Genomic DNA, 14,669 nt, shown 5'->3' with positions numbered 1-14,669 from the left:
ATATCTCCTCCCGGGTAACAAATGACGTAATATTCCTGGATGTTCAAGTCTTACCCGGCCCTCTCCATTGTCTTGTGGTTACCCTCCCTGTCACAAAAAAGCAATTCCACAAAGGCAGCATGGCAGCCAGCGCAGCTAGGCAGCTGGGCAACCCACCTGCATACACACCGCGCCATCCCGGCGCGCCAACCCTTTGTTCCTTCACCGCCTCGAGACCTTCTATTTCCCCCTTCTATTCCCCCTTCTACAGCCCCTTGTATGGTACTGCCCCCTCTGTGACCCCTTCTCTGCATACAAGCCCCCTTCTCGTTTCTTTTTTTCAAAAGACTCTCCAAACACACGTTTCTTTTTCCTACCACCCCCTACACCCACCCGCACAACCCCTCTCTTCTTTCCTGTTTCATTCATGTTTCACTGCGCATTTTCTACGCATCGGCCCGTCCTAAATCTATGTATGATTCACCTCTCGTCCTCCTCTCGCTTCTGTCTCTCTGTCCCGCTGCCCGCTACATGGATTCTTCTTTTTTTTTTTTTTCCCAAGTATTTATTTATTCTACACTTTTTATATAAGAGATATTGCTATTATATTGATTAATACTATTATACCTTAGATTAGGATCTTAGATCTTAGGTGTCTCAGATCTCAGATATCTCAAATCTGAATTGTAATTATTATCATTATCATCATAATTAATACACCATCTGATCGACAAGTGTCTCAATGACAAGCAGCGACACTAAAAACACCTCGACGTCGCAGGTGCTGTCGTCATTGGTGTTCAACAGTATTGTTTTTGGAGTGTTTCTCATCTCATTCATCCTTTTGAGACTCAAGGAAAAACGTATTTACCAGCCCAAGTCGTCGTATGAGCTTATAGACGAGGAAAAACGGCCCCAGCCCTTGCCCAGTGGGCTGTGGCAATGGATTATTCCTTTGCTCAAGAAATCGGACAACTTTATCATCCAACAAGCGGGGCTCGATGGCTACTTCTTTCTCCGGTATCTCCTGGTTATTTCGGTATACTGCGGTGTGTCGATGCTGTACATCTTCCCTACGTTGATCCCAATAAACGTGGTTCACGGTGTCAGACACAGCGGGTTCGATATGTTGGCCTTCTCGAATGTTGACGAGAAGCACAGATATTATGGTCACGTGTTCTGCGCATGGGCATTCTTCTGGGGGTTCCTATACGTGATGTATCGGGAGCTCACGCTGTATGCGTCGCTCAGACAGAACGTGTTGGCGTCGCCACGGTATGCGAAGAAGCTCTCGTCGAGAACGGTGCTTTTCCAGTCTGTTCCCGATCAGTATTTGTCCGAGGTCGAGTTCGGCAAGCTATTCGACAATGTGTCAACGATATGGATCGCTAGAGGCGCGAAAGAGTTGAGCAAGCTGGTCGAGGAGCGTGACAAGTTGGCGTTGCAGCTTGAGGGTGCCGAGACTGCGTACTTGAAGAAGGCTGTGAAGGCGGTCAACAAGTTGAAGAAGAAGCACGGCGGTGTCGAGGCGTTGAGCGTGTCAAACGATATCGAGACGTATGTGCCCCACAAGAAGAGACCCAAGCACAGGCTCAAGTTCCTTGTCGGTAAGAAGGTTGACACCATCGATTATGCGAAGGAGAAGTTGCCCGAGTTGAACAAAAAGATCAAGGAGTTGCAAGCGAAACACATGGAGGAAAAGCCAATGAACTCGGTTTTCGTCGAGTTCAAGAGCCAGTACGATGCGCAAAAAGCGGTGCAAATGGTGCGTCATCACACCCCGTTGATGTTGACTCCCGGTTATGTGGGCATTGACCCTCATGATATCCAGTGGTTTAACTTGAGAATGCACTGGCTCGAAAGACTCGTTAGAACGTTTGGTAGTAACAGTGCGATCGTTGCGCTTGTGATCTTGTGGGCTATTCCTGTCGCGTTTGTGGGTTTGGTCTCCAATATTACTTACTTGACTAATAAGTTGCCATGGCTAAGGTTTATCTACAACATGCCTACCCAATTGCTTGGTATCATCACCAGTTTGGCGCCAACCATCGCTTTGACCTTGTTGATGATGCTGTTGCCTATATTCATTAGGAAAATGGCGTTGCTCTCGGGTGCGCCCTCCGTGCAACACATCGAGTACTACACACAACAGTCCTATTTCGCTTTCCAGGTCATCCAAGTGTTCTTGGTTACTACCTTGGCTTCCAGTGCTACGTCAACGGTAACAGCCATCGTTAACGAACCAACATCGGCAATGAAACTCTTGGCCCAGAACTTGCCAAAGAGTTCGAATTTCTACATTGGTTACATCATGCTTCAAGGTTTGTCCATCTCCTCGGGTGCCCTACTGCAAATCGTCCCACTTATCACGTTCCACTTGTTGGGGATGTTGCTCGACTCGACCGCTAGAAAGAAGTGGACCAGATTCACCAACTTGCCCACGATGTCCTGGGGTACCACTTTCCCAGTGTACACTAACTTGGCTGTCATCACTTTCTCGTACGCCATCATCTCGCCATTGATCTTGCTCTTCGCATGCGTCGGGTTCTTCCTCTTGTACATTGCTTATTTGTACAACTTGACCTACGTGTACCAGGAATCCACCGATTCCCGTGGTATCCACTACCCAAGAGCCTTGTTCCAAACAATGGTCGGCTTGTACCTAGGTCAAATCTGTTTGCTAGGTCTATTTGTCGTGGGTAAAGGTTGGGGTCCAATCGTTTTGCAAGCAATCTGTCTCGGTGTCACTGTGTTCATCCACGTTAACTTGAACGCCGCATACGATCACTTGATCACTGTGGTGCCAATCGATACCATGAAGGCCCTCGACGGTAAGTCTAACACTCCATCCTACGTCAGAATAGAAAACGAGGATGAGGAGAAGGACGAAATCAAAGAACTGCCTCCATTCCAAATCAAGAAGTACCAACCTCGTTCCTCCGGTCAGTACGACCAAAGAACAACCTCGATGTTCAGCGACAACACCTACGAAATCCAAACTGGTGTCTTCGACACCGACAACGAAAACAACATTAACGCTGTTCCACTCTTGGCTGACGGTGACACAACTCCAGTGGTGGCTGCTCCATTCTGGAAACGTTTCTTCCAACCACACATCTACCTATCCTACAAAGCTGTTAAATCAAGATTGCCAGAAATTTACAACCTGCCTGATCCAAAGGAAATGACTGACCCTGAAGACATTAAGCACGCTTACGATTACCCAACCGTGTCCTCTAAGTGTCCATACCTATGGATTCCTCGTGACCCATATGGTTTCTCCACGGTCCAAATCCAAGAACTAGAAGGCATTGTTGAAATATCTGACGAAGGTGCCTCTTTCAACGAAAAGGGCGCCATCGAATGGGAAACTGCTCCACCTTCTTACAACGATTCACAGGCTGAAAAGGTTATCTCCAACCCATTCAAAGAGGAAGAAGAAGACGATTTGAAGTTGTCCGATTAAAGAAAGAAAGAAAGACGAAAACCAGATAGTGTGATCGATCGTACTCTTTCTCTAACTTTGTACCTTTAGTTTTAATTTGGGAAATCTAATATATCTTCCCCCGTAACCTTACATTAATAATTTTAACCTCACTCACCTACATTCATTCACCCCATTCCGTATGTACTTCATTCATCTACGTAATATAATTTTACTTAAGATTAATTTTAAGTGAAGTGTGTAAAACTATTTCAAACCATTTTGACATTAATAGGGAAAAAGAGACAAGACGGGGGAAGCTACGCCTCACGCCTCACGCCTCAAAATCCAGAAGGAAACCTACTGGGCAATTAACTACATTACATCAGATCAGATCCAACATGAGAGCTACGCGCCAATTGTTCATGTTCAAAAACCATTTAATGCGGAGACACTTCCACAATGTTACTATTGGAAGTAAGTATTCGGCATCTTTCAAGCAGTATTTGCAGCTAGACAACGGCGAAATTGGCTCATACTTCCATGATGTGCCACTGGGACTCGATGTAGCCAAGAGAACATGCAACATGGTGGTCGAGGTGCCCAGGTGGTCCAACGGAAAATTCGAAATCAGCAAATCAGAACCTTTCAATCCAATCACTCAGGACATTAAAAAGGGCAAGCCTCGGTTCGTAAACAACATCTTCCCCTACCATGGCTATATACACAACTATGGTGCCATCCCCCAGACGTGGGAACAGCCAGTTATCGAGGTTTTGCCCGGCTTAAAAGGAGATAACGACCCGTTGGACTGCTGCGAAATAGGGTCTAGCATCGCGCGAATGGGTGACATCAAACAAGTCAAGATATTGGGCTCATTGGCACTCATCGATGACGGAGAACTCGACTGGAAAGTCATCTGCATCGATGTGGAAGACGAATTGACTCCCAAACTCCATACTCTCGCTGATGTCGACAAGTACATGCCCGGTCTACTGGACGCTACAAGAACTTGGTTTAGAGACTACAAAATCCCCACAGGAAAACCACCAAACCAATTCGCATTCAACGGAGAGTACCAAGATGTGGCTACCACCCTCGACACAGTACAGGACTGTCACAATGCCTGGTCAACCTTGGTCAGCGACGAAGTGAAGACCGATGACCAAAAGATCGAACTTCCTACCATAGTGAGAGCAGGCACACAAATCAGAATCGAGGCAGATGAACAGCCAGAAACGCCTATCCCTCGAGAAGTGGAAAAGTGGTGGTACTTGTGAGTCTCGACTAAGCACGCGTACCACTAGTGCTACATAGCATGCATGGCTGCACTGCACTGCTACTTATATGACGAAAGGGCATCGACTTATTCAAGGTTACCCTCTCTCTTCCATAGTGCAAAATTTTTGATGTAAACAAAAGCTTTAAAGAAAGTAGAAAGCGAATCTTTAAAGCATTTATATAACCAGTATATAGGCATGAATGAATAAAAGGAGAGTGATTTAGGGCATAAGAAAGAGCTAGGGCGAGATTGTAGGTAGTGTTAGGGATCGTAAGGTATGTCTACATTATCGTTCGCTGGTATTTGTGCGTTTCTACGGTCAGGCGAGTACGATAAGGTGCACAATGAGCCTACATTTGAAGTGATCGACAAGTTTTTAAAGGACAATGAAGAGATAATAGTGCATTTATCTGGGTTTGTGGAGGGCAAGGAGCCCATTGAGGAGTCTGGGAATGGAATTGTGATTCGTGGGAGTAAATACGAAGTTTCTGGGGAGGATAAAAAGCTTTGTGAGGAGCTTGGGGAAGCTTTAAAAGTGAGTAAGCGCGAATGTCTTCGAGTTGTTTCTCAGACACGGGCGCGGTTTCCAGACTGTGAGATTAGCAAGGACACGCTTGTGAAACAGATATTGCACGAAAGAAACTGTGTGCTGGATACGGTACTAGTTTTATTGAATGATGACTCGTTTCCGGTGCTTAGGAACTCGCTTTTACAGGTGGTATTCAAGAATCGGAATACGATTATAGACGAGGCCATTGTTTTGTTGAGGAAGTGTGTGGGGCAGATTCGTGATATGGACGAAGAAAGCTCCTATCGAGATGCGATGCTTGCGTACGACCTTATTTATATTACAAACGTATTGAATTTGGTTGCATTTGTGTGTTTGAACCAAGCAATTGGTTTGGAGACGATCACGAAATGGTACGAGTTGCTCGGAGAGACGGACTACTTCCGTGCATTGAAGACGAACAAGGATGTTCCCAATGAGATTTTCCAGATGGTGCATGCTTTAATGATTATGGACACGATGATAATAACGGGATACAACACCAGTAAGGATACCATTGACACAGGAGCGGCTTTCTTCAACACAGCAGATACCTTTAGGGCATTACTCGATACCATACTGGATTCAAATCCGCCTGCAGTAATCGTTTATTATTGGTCCTTCATCCTATACACAAAAACATATATGTTAGAGGAAAATCCAGAAGAAAACTTCCAGTTTGTGCAAGAGGTGTTCCAAACACAGCCGATCTCAGAATTAACGAAAGAACTTGCTTTGGCGGCAGAGAGTGATAACGTTTTCGAAGATATTTCAAAATTATCGGAAACTTTCAAGGACCATAGCTTCTTCTCTGCAATTTTATCGTCGGTAGTCGTGTTTTCCTTATACTTCATCCCAATCAGCTTGAGAACTTCTAAAATGATAAAGGCAGTATTGATGAACTCTCCAACACAGTACGTGGAGAAGTTTTTGACCAATACAGAGTTTGAAAGGAAGTTCTTCCTCGTGAAGAGTAAGGCTCCGCTTTTGAAAGAATCTTTGATCCCAATGATCAACGTAACGTCAGTGTACCCGGAGTTCGCACATTTCGAGTGGAAAGAACTTCAATCATATGTGCAGGAAATGTCACTTGGTAATTTGGATTATGACCTTGCTGATGACGCGAGCTCAACAGACTTAATTTCCGTAAAGACTGAAACATTCGTACGAGTACCGTTAGAATCGAATGAAAGGGTTCTTCTTCCAATTCCTAAAAACACAAAGGGTAAGATTTTGCCCTCTACAGCTGAGGATGATATGATCATGTTCTTGTACAAATATAATGGTTGGGCCCTATTAGGCCGCGTTTTCCAAAATGCCTGTGAAAGGTATCTTTCCACATCATCAAAGAGCGAGATTCGCAAGGATAACATTCAAGAAGAACTAATAGTTTCATTACTCGATCTAGTAGCAAGCATAATCGGCAATGGAATTTCCGTCGAGAAATCTACCGAAATATTACAGCAAATGTCAATCTATATGTCCGATGATTACGTTTTTGATGTGATATTCAGAGTTTTCGAACAATCTTTGCATTTAAGAGACTACGATGTCATCGATCATTGTCTCCAAGTTCTTATCAACTCCACCGAAAACTTCTCTCATTTCATCTGGTCACATCTCGCCAGATCAGAATTGCTTGACAGGTATGGGAAATCAGGTTTAATCGCTAGTGTGTTGGGCACTATGGAATTGCCCAATGGTAACTATTCTATCACCATTAAAAGCGTCAAGCTTGCCCAACAATTGGTTGCTGAATCATTGTCCTCCAAGACAGAGTTCCCTGAGAGCTTGAAGAAGGAAATATTGTCAAAACTAATACAACACTTCATTCACGTTTATGAGAGTTACCAATATTGGAATTATGCTTCGATTGCGGAGAAATATGAGCTAGGCTCAAACCTTGCAATCCTTTTCAGTTCAGTAATGTACAACATATATGGAGTTGACCCAACAAACTCTCCAGAAAACAAGATTACCCGAGTGCTCTCTTCGGCTGCCAGTCATATCACAAGAAGATTTTTGAGCAGCGATTCGCCGGATGTTAGAATGGTTACATCTTTACTTCATGTATTGTTGTCCGGTAATTCCCTTGAGGCACTATCGATTGGAAATGAAGTGTTTTACAACAAGTATAATCAATGCCTCAAGAATTCTTTCGAATTGGCAAATATCCTAATCTCTATTAGAGCATTGTTGAAACTTCCTCCAAGTACTCTTGAACTTCAGATATACAGCAACCTACCAAAATTCATTGATATATATGCGTTGCATAACGACTTAAGAAACCCAATTATCAAGCTCATGACCCACTTGGTAAGAGCACCATGGAATGAGAACTTCCCATCTTTATTATCATATCTCGGTACAAAACATTCAAAAATGATTTTCAAGTCTTTCTTGTATGATCTCACCAGTAATATAGATGACTACCAGTTTTTGAAGAATTTATACAGATTCTTTTCTTCTGTAATGGAGGGGAAACAAGATGGTTTCTCCATTCTCCTTGTGACAGGTGAAACTATATCCGTGGGCTCTACGTTGGATACATCAGATAAAGGTGCAAAAACATCCAATGTGTCTGTTTTATCTTTGCTAAAAAAGAACATTTTAAAACTAGATAGCTATCCTGAGTCAGTTGCCTCTAGATTGCTTGAGGCTATCTCTTATGCATTTAATTCATGGGCTGCTGCCAGAAACAATACCACGGATAAAGAGTTTATCGATTTCCTCGTTAAAAGATTGGAAAATTCAGAAGAAAAGACAGCTCCAAAGACAGTTCAAGAAACTATCAAGTCATCCAGTCATTATCGCCTCCATGCGAGAATTGCAGAAATATTTGCTCTTTATCTATTCACAGCTTCATCTTCGGACTCTACGATTACTGATATGTTAAGTGGATCTAAGCTGGTTGAAACAGTAAAGAAAATATTCAATGTGGATGGTTATGACGAGAAGCTTAACTCAAATCTGTCAGAAGAATTCAAGAAACTATGGCCACATTTAACTTTGGAAAAGTTTGCAGTTTCCCCATTGTACAAAATTGGGAAGGCTTATCAAGCTAACATTTACGATATTGAATTGCTTGATCAATACTTTTGTTGTGACGAGAAATGGACAGGGACAGATACATCTGTGGGTTTCAGGGAACAAGTCATTAAGAGCTCTATTAACTTGCAGTATGTCTCCTTCCAAATATCAGCTGCTAAATCCTGGGGGGCGCTTTTGACTGCATTCATTAAAAAGACGCCTAAACCACTTCAACCATCATATATCGATATTGTTTCAGAACTTCTTTCTTTGAATATTGAATATGGAGTTGATGCACCAATATTTGTTGAAGTTTATCTTCTAAGAATTGAATTGGTCTTTTACATTTTATATTCTTTTGTTCAAACCTCGATGGTTATTCCAGAATCTACGGTAGAGACCTTAGTATCGCAATTACTAGCCATCTTAAAGTCTAAGGAAGTGGATTATTTGGCTAACATTCCACTCTCTAACAAAAATAACTTGTACAGACCGGTCATCAGATCTATATTGATTCTATTGACCTTAGCAAAACCATATCATTCTTTTATTGAGAAGTGTTCTGACTCGGTATTAGAGCTATTTGAATTATCATTTTCTAAAGGTGTTAATGTTGTGCTATCATCAATCCTTTCTTCTTTCGCTACAGCTTCTACAAAGGGCAAGAAAGTGATAGTTCCAAATATTGCAGACAAAGTGCAAGATTTGCTATTGCTTTTGTCATTATTTACAAAAATTAAAGACTTGTCTCCTTCAGCGTCTTTCAACGCTGTTTTGGCATCTTCCCTAAACGAGTTTGGAACTCTGAAATCTCTTCTAAACCTCTACTATAGCTCTTATTTGCTAAAGTCCAACGATGAACCACTTTTCGCTGAGTTGACCTTATCGTTTATTTCGGAACTTGTAACAATTCAGGAAGTGGCCCAAAAAATGATTGACAACGGCTTATTCTCTGTATTTTTGGAGAGTCCAATATCTGTATCAATCCAAACGAATGGCGTTCAGCCAGAAATATCACCTAGATTGCATAACATCTGGTCGAATGGTATTGTTTCGATTGTTCTACAATTGTTGAGTAAATTTGGTTCTTCAATACTCTCAGAAGTTTGTCTCTTTGTTTCATACTTCTCGAAACAAATAGATTTAGTCGTTAGCAGATGGTCATCTGACTCCCTATCGATCACACAAGCATATATCCAAGAGACGTCGCAGATCATTCTATTACAAAAAATGCTAGATGATCTTGAGTACCAAAGATTCTTGTCTGTGAATACCTCTAAATTAAAACTGATAGATGAACAAGAAGTTATCGAGCTATTCCCAGGTTTGGACACTCCTACTGAAAGAGCTGAGTTATCCAATGTGCTAAAACATCTCCTGACCCATCCAAAATATATGAATTCCAGAATTGTGGCCACTACTCCAGAAAAGCAAAAGATGATGGACGACGAGGCTTACCGAAGCCAGTTAATTAACTCTATCACAAAACAAATCACAGAGTTGCAAACATTACTAAATTCCAACTTATAAAGAAGACTTGAAGAAGGGTAAAATGGATACGGCTATTTCTACCTAAATCCAATAGCTCATTTTTAGTTTGTAGTATATATAGTACAGAATCATTATTATTTAGAGAGAAACATTTTTCTGAAGTCATCGTTACTCATCTTCTTTTCTTGTTGAGGCAAATGTTCTTGCTCCGGCCCAACGTTATTCCGGGCGTTATTGCTGTGAGTTTCTCCGACTAATTTGCCGTGACTTGGCTCTTTACTAACCTGCACTGAATGGCCTCTCTCGTTTGGGAAATGCTTTGAAAGCTCGAATGTGGAGACACAATTGAGCATTCGGTTCTTGAACTTAAACCCATTGAGAGCAAGCGAAACCTTTGCCGCGCATTTCTCTTCCTTCATAACGACTAGGGCACCTTCATGATCAGAAACCAATAACACTTTCGCTATATCCGACGACTGAACTGATGATTTATCGATTATTAACGCGGTTATTTCTTCACGGGTAACCTGGTCCGACAATGGGTATAAGCCAATGATCTTAGGGTCATTTCTTTTCGATGCAAGAAGCCTTTTCGCTTCTTGTCGTTCAAGGTAAGCTTTCTTCATTGCTTTGGAGACATGCAATGTCTTGTCCTCCAGGGTTTCCCCGTTTAAAGTTAATGCCCTTTCCGCAGATTCTTCGTCTTTGTACGTAATAAAAGCGTATCGAGTCGAGCCCTCATCCGCTTTAACCATTCTATGTTTTTCAATGTCCCCATATTTGGAGAACAACCCTAGTAGTGCCTCATCGGATACCTCCTCTGATATTCCTTTAACTATCAATTCTCGTCCCTCAGAGATGGCATCATCAGTTCGTTTCTTCCGATCATTGATATTTGAAAGCTTAACGATGAGTTTATATCCGGCAACCTCTTTTCCGTTAAGCTCCTCAATGGCTCTTTCTGCAGCTGTACGCGAGGTTAAATCCACGTAAGCAAACCTTCTTCTGCTATTGAATGCTAGCGATGGAAGTCTAATGCTCAAAATTGGTGACTCCACATGATCTGACAGCATACTTCGAAGCTTGGACGCATCGTATCCGGGGGGATAGTTGGTAATCCATAGTGTAGAGTCTGTGAGATGTTCTACGGTGATTTGGTAGTGGCCAATCTTCTTCAAAGTCCTGGTCATTGCAGTCAAAACCTCGTCATACGAGGAAAACTCTACCCGCGCCAGTTTGGAGCTGCCATCCTTGTCATCGACCACATCTGCCTGCAATACGGAACCACAAGTTTTGAAGTACTTTCGTACCTTGAAATGGTTGTAGTTTGGTGGCAGATTCCTGACCAAAACGGTATTGTATTCTCTATAGTGAGTGCTTTCTTTCTTAGATTTAGCTTTCTTTGAAGAATCGTCTAAGTCATCGCTTGAAGCTCGTTTCTTGGTATCGATGTCCATGTAGAATGTGAATATTTGGTCCCTCTTGTCTCTTTCACCGCTGCTAGTGGAGTTGATTGGTGTACCTACGGCTGCTAGTCTGTTTATCTCTTGTTGTAATTGTGTTAAGAGAGAGAGAGATCATCTCTTTGGCTTTAATATAAGTGATATAATAAGGTTTAATGCTAGATCACGTGAAGTACATAGATACATGGGAAAGAGGACAAAGCTGAAGCAAAGTCAGAACCAGTAGAGCAATGGAACTAATAATTATGTCCAGTAAGTAGGTCTTGTGTGTTGCTTTCGCAATTTTATAGTCTATAGAGGTTGAATTACGTATCTTGTATGTGTGAGTGTGTGTTTTTAATTGTGTAAGTAGCTGCAGTCAGTGCTTCAGTGTTTTCAATGCTGCTCCCGGGGTAAGATATCCAAGCTTCTGAGCGACGGGAGTTTGATAGTTTTGTTGTTGCTGGTGCTCGACACTAATCTTTCCGAGGGAGGACTGTTGATTGGGGTGCAAACCGAGCTTGAAGAGCGGCTTTGGAAATAGTAGTCCTTCTCATCACCAGCACTACGGTCCGAATACTGGTCCACTGACTTTAATCTTGATTGGAGTTCGTTACAGAACTCCATGGCATGGGAAGCAGGACCGGTTCCGAATCCCATGTTTGAGCTTGGCCTTCTAATTGGGGTGCTTGTCTTTGACTTTTTGCGCGATCTTCCGAACTCATCCACGACGCTTAAATCATCCTGCGATTGTAATTTGTCCTCGTTCATGAGTGTTGCGATGCTTACTGCACTTGATGTTCTTGAGCTTGGGTCCATTAGTTTGTTCAAGCTGGCAGACGACGAGAAGCGGGATATCATAGCTGACGATCCCGATTCTGAGGGCGACGGCATCACGCCCAAGTTTGTCCACGACTTGTTGCGCACGACCGATGCAGCATGGCCGTTGGTGTCTAAAAATCCGTTGCTTGGGACCTGCTGCAGATGCGGTAGCGAAGCGGCAGGCTGCTGTGGTTCTGATACCTGGGACAACGGCGTCATTCTCTTTAGTGTGGATAGCGCGCTTAGTTTTGGGCGCGACGTTGGTCTTGGTAACAGCAGACCGTTATTATTAGCCGCGCCATTGCCGTTACCGTTACCGTTACCGTTGGCAGGACCAAAGCCCGGACCTGCGCCTGGACCTGGTGACTGCGAAATCAACGATAGTGCTGGCGACGACAAACTTGACGTTAGTGGTGGTCTATCAATGAACTTAAAGGATGGGGTGTTGTTGTTTAAAGGTGTCGTCGATTTTTCCGATTCAAATCTTGCTGCGTTCAACAGCAGCTCCACGGATCCGTTGTTCTGCTGCTGTGGGTGTACCGAGTGGAGGGTTGTGGTATTACTGGTTTCCTCTGATTCGTCACTTCCAAGTTGGAACATGGGTTTAGCAGCCAAGTCTCTGGCTGGCTGTGACGTGATGGAGAATACCTGGTTCAAGCTCGAGTTCGAGTTCGAGCCCGAGCTTGCGTTGGAGTTCGATCCTGAATTATAACTCAGACTTAGATTATGGGTATCCTGGTACCGCTGGTTGATGGCCTGAGTCACCTCCATCATCGAACTTGCCATTGGCGCAGAAATCTTGATTTCTGCAGGTAAAACTTGGTGCTGTTGTTGCTGTAGCTGTTGCTGTTGCTGTTGCAACTGCTGCTGCTGCAACTGCTGCTGCTGCTGCTGCTGTCTCTGTCTCTGCAACTCCAACTCCTTCTCGCGCGCTATCGTCTCGCTCTTCTTCTTCCGACCCCGCTTCCCCTTGGGCTTGTCGCTGTCGTGAATCCGCCTGTGTCTCGTCAACTCATCGCTCCTGCTGAACCGTTTCGCACACCCCGGGAAATCGCACGCATGCGGCCTTTCCCCAGTATGCGTCCGGATGTGTCTTGTCTGGTGCTCCAGACGATGGAACCCTCGATGGCATATCGGACACACATACGGCCTGGACCCATCCTTCTCGCCATCTACCGCTACTCCAGCTCCAGCTCCAGCTTTCTTCCTGCCCTTCTTCTGCAAAGGCACTACCTCTGATGACATGCCTATTCTCTCTCTCTCTCTCTACTCGTCCTCGGAAGTAAGTGCTCCGAGCTATATTAAAATGCCTTGAACTTGGACCTCTTTTTGCTTACAACCTTTTTCTCGTCCAAATAAATACACTACTACTGTCACTATTCCTCGCTTCTGACAATATCCTCTATTTTATATCTCGTCTGCTCTCTTTTCGACTTTTCTATTCTTCGGATGCTTATGGTCCTTTGCTTGTTCTTGTTCTTCTTCTTCTGCTGCTGCTGCCTTTTTTTTTTTTTTACACCGTGAACCGACTTCCGAATATATGGGTGTCTGTGTGTGTATAGTATAATTTTTTTTTAAAACTAGTCTTTAGACTATCACTCTCTAGCCTATAACTATCACTCTCTAGCCTTTAATTTCTGGTTTCTGGTTCCTGGTTTCTAGTTCCCAATTTCTTATAGATAGAATGTCAGATAGACAAATCCTAGATAATCCATTTTTTTATCCACTTCATTTGTCTTGCACAATCAGAAATGAGGAAACAATATACAGGATAGGAGAGGATAACCCGAGTTCCTGCGCTAGTGCTGCTGCTTCCACTACGTGGGTTTGTGTGACCCCAGACTAATAGCCGGCGTATGGACATGGACATGGGATTTCGGAAAAAAAAAAAAAAAAAAAGTGGGAGCAGCACGCACAGAGGACGTCGCGGAGAGCTGCCAGGAAAGGAGAAACTGGACTCCAGAGTGCACCCGTACACCGCGCACAGGAGTTTCTCTTGTCTTTTTGTTCCAGTTAAGGTTCTAGTATTGGTCCTTAGGAGAGAGAGATTAGTAAAGAGATAAAAAAGACGCACCGGGATAGTTGGTTGTACGGGGGCATGTGGGGGCCGGAAAAACTTTTTTTTCTTTCTTTCGTGTGGTGTGTGTGGCACAGCAGGGGGAGTTTGGGAAAGCGGCAGCCCCGCGGTGCGGGGCGGCGCAGACGGGGGCGCAGGGAGTGGACTTGAGGCCAGCGGGCGAGCAATGGGACACTCCGGATAAAAAGGAATGGTGTGGCTTGACCACTGGGACACATGGCGTACGTCTTTCACGGAAAAACTTGCACAGACAGGGCCATAGGAAGGCGATCAGATAGGCTAGCGTAGAGTTTGGTGTAGTTTGGGCATAGTTTTGGGCATATTTGAGCATATTTGGGATATAGTTTGGGAATAGAGTTTGAGAGTTTGGGCATAGTTTTTCCGAGAGTGTTCGTCATGACACATGACGCATGGAGGGACGAGTATGTTCCGGCCCGGAAGACGCTCGTCCGGGTGATAGTTACCCGGGTACCATTTTCTTTCTTTCTTTTTTTCCTCCTGTGTGCCTCACTGACTGACTGACTGACCGCCGGGCCTGCCCCCGGGCCTGTCCCCCGCTTTTATATATAGAGAGT

The 14,669-nt window shown here is 43.8% G+C and overlaps 5 protein-coding genes across 5 annotated transcripts; 3 read left to right on the top strand and 2 right to left on the bottom strand.

The window, feature by feature from the left end:
• Positions 1-721: 721 nt before the first annotated feature.
• On the top strand, positions 722-3,445 carry RSN1 (Rsn1p; the record flags this gene model as incomplete). Its single annotated transcript, XM_022822598.1, has 1 exon — positions 722-3,445. One exon carries the CDS (start codon positions 722-724, stop codon positions 3,443-3,445), a length of 2,724 nt encoding a protein of 907 aa, XP_022674403.1.
• A 359-nt stretch (positions 3,446-3,804) lies between these two features.
• Positions 3,805-4,683, top strand: PPA2 (inorganic diphosphatase PPA2; the record flags this gene model as incomplete). The annotated part of the gene is made up of 1 exon (XM_022822597.1): positions 3,805-4,683. The coding sequence occupies one exon, from the start codon at positions 3,805-3,807 to the stop codon at positions 4,681-4,683; it is 879 nt and encodes a 292-aa protein (XP_022674402.1).
• A 279-nt stretch (positions 4,684-4,962) lies between these two features.
• NUP188 (Nup188p) lies at positions 4,963-9,792 on the top strand (the record flags this gene model as incomplete). The annotated part of the gene is made up of 1 exon (XM_022822596.1): positions 4,963-9,792. One exon carries the CDS (start codon positions 4,963-4,965, stop codon positions 9,790-9,792), a length of 4,830 nt encoding a protein of 1,609 aa, XP_022674401.1.
• Positions 9,793-9,887: 95 nt separating this feature from the next.
• Positions 9,888-11,210, bottom strand: PRP24 (U6 snRNP complex subunit PRP24; the record flags this gene model as incomplete). The annotated part of the gene is made up of 1 exon (XM_022822595.1): positions 9,888-11,210. The coding sequence occupies one exon, from the start codon at positions 11,208-11,210 to the stop codon at positions 9,888-9,890; it is 1,323 nt and encodes a 440-aa protein (XP_022674400.1).
• Positions 11,211-11,591: 381 nt separating this feature from the next.
• On the bottom strand, positions 11,592-13,262 carry MIG1 (transcription factor MIG1; the record flags this gene model as incomplete). Its single annotated transcript, XM_022822594.1, has 1 exon — positions 11,592-13,262. One exon carries the CDS (start codon positions 13,260-13,262, stop codon positions 11,592-11,594), a length of 1,671 nt encoding a protein of 556 aa, XP_022674399.1.
• Between the last annotated feature and the right edge of the window lie 1,407 nt (positions 13,263-14,669).

The sequence above is a fragment of the Kluyveromyces marxianus genome, chromosome 2 (genome assembly GCF_001417885.1).
Source record: "Kluyveromyces marxianus DMKU3-1042 DNA, complete genome, chromosome 2".
NCBI lineage: Eukaryota > Fungi > Ascomycota > Saccharomycetes > Saccharomycetales > Saccharomycetaceae > Kluyveromyces > Kluyveromyces marxianus.
The sequence above is the reverse complement of the archived record's forward strand: the minus strand, read 5'-3'. Positions and strand labels throughout refer to the sequence as shown.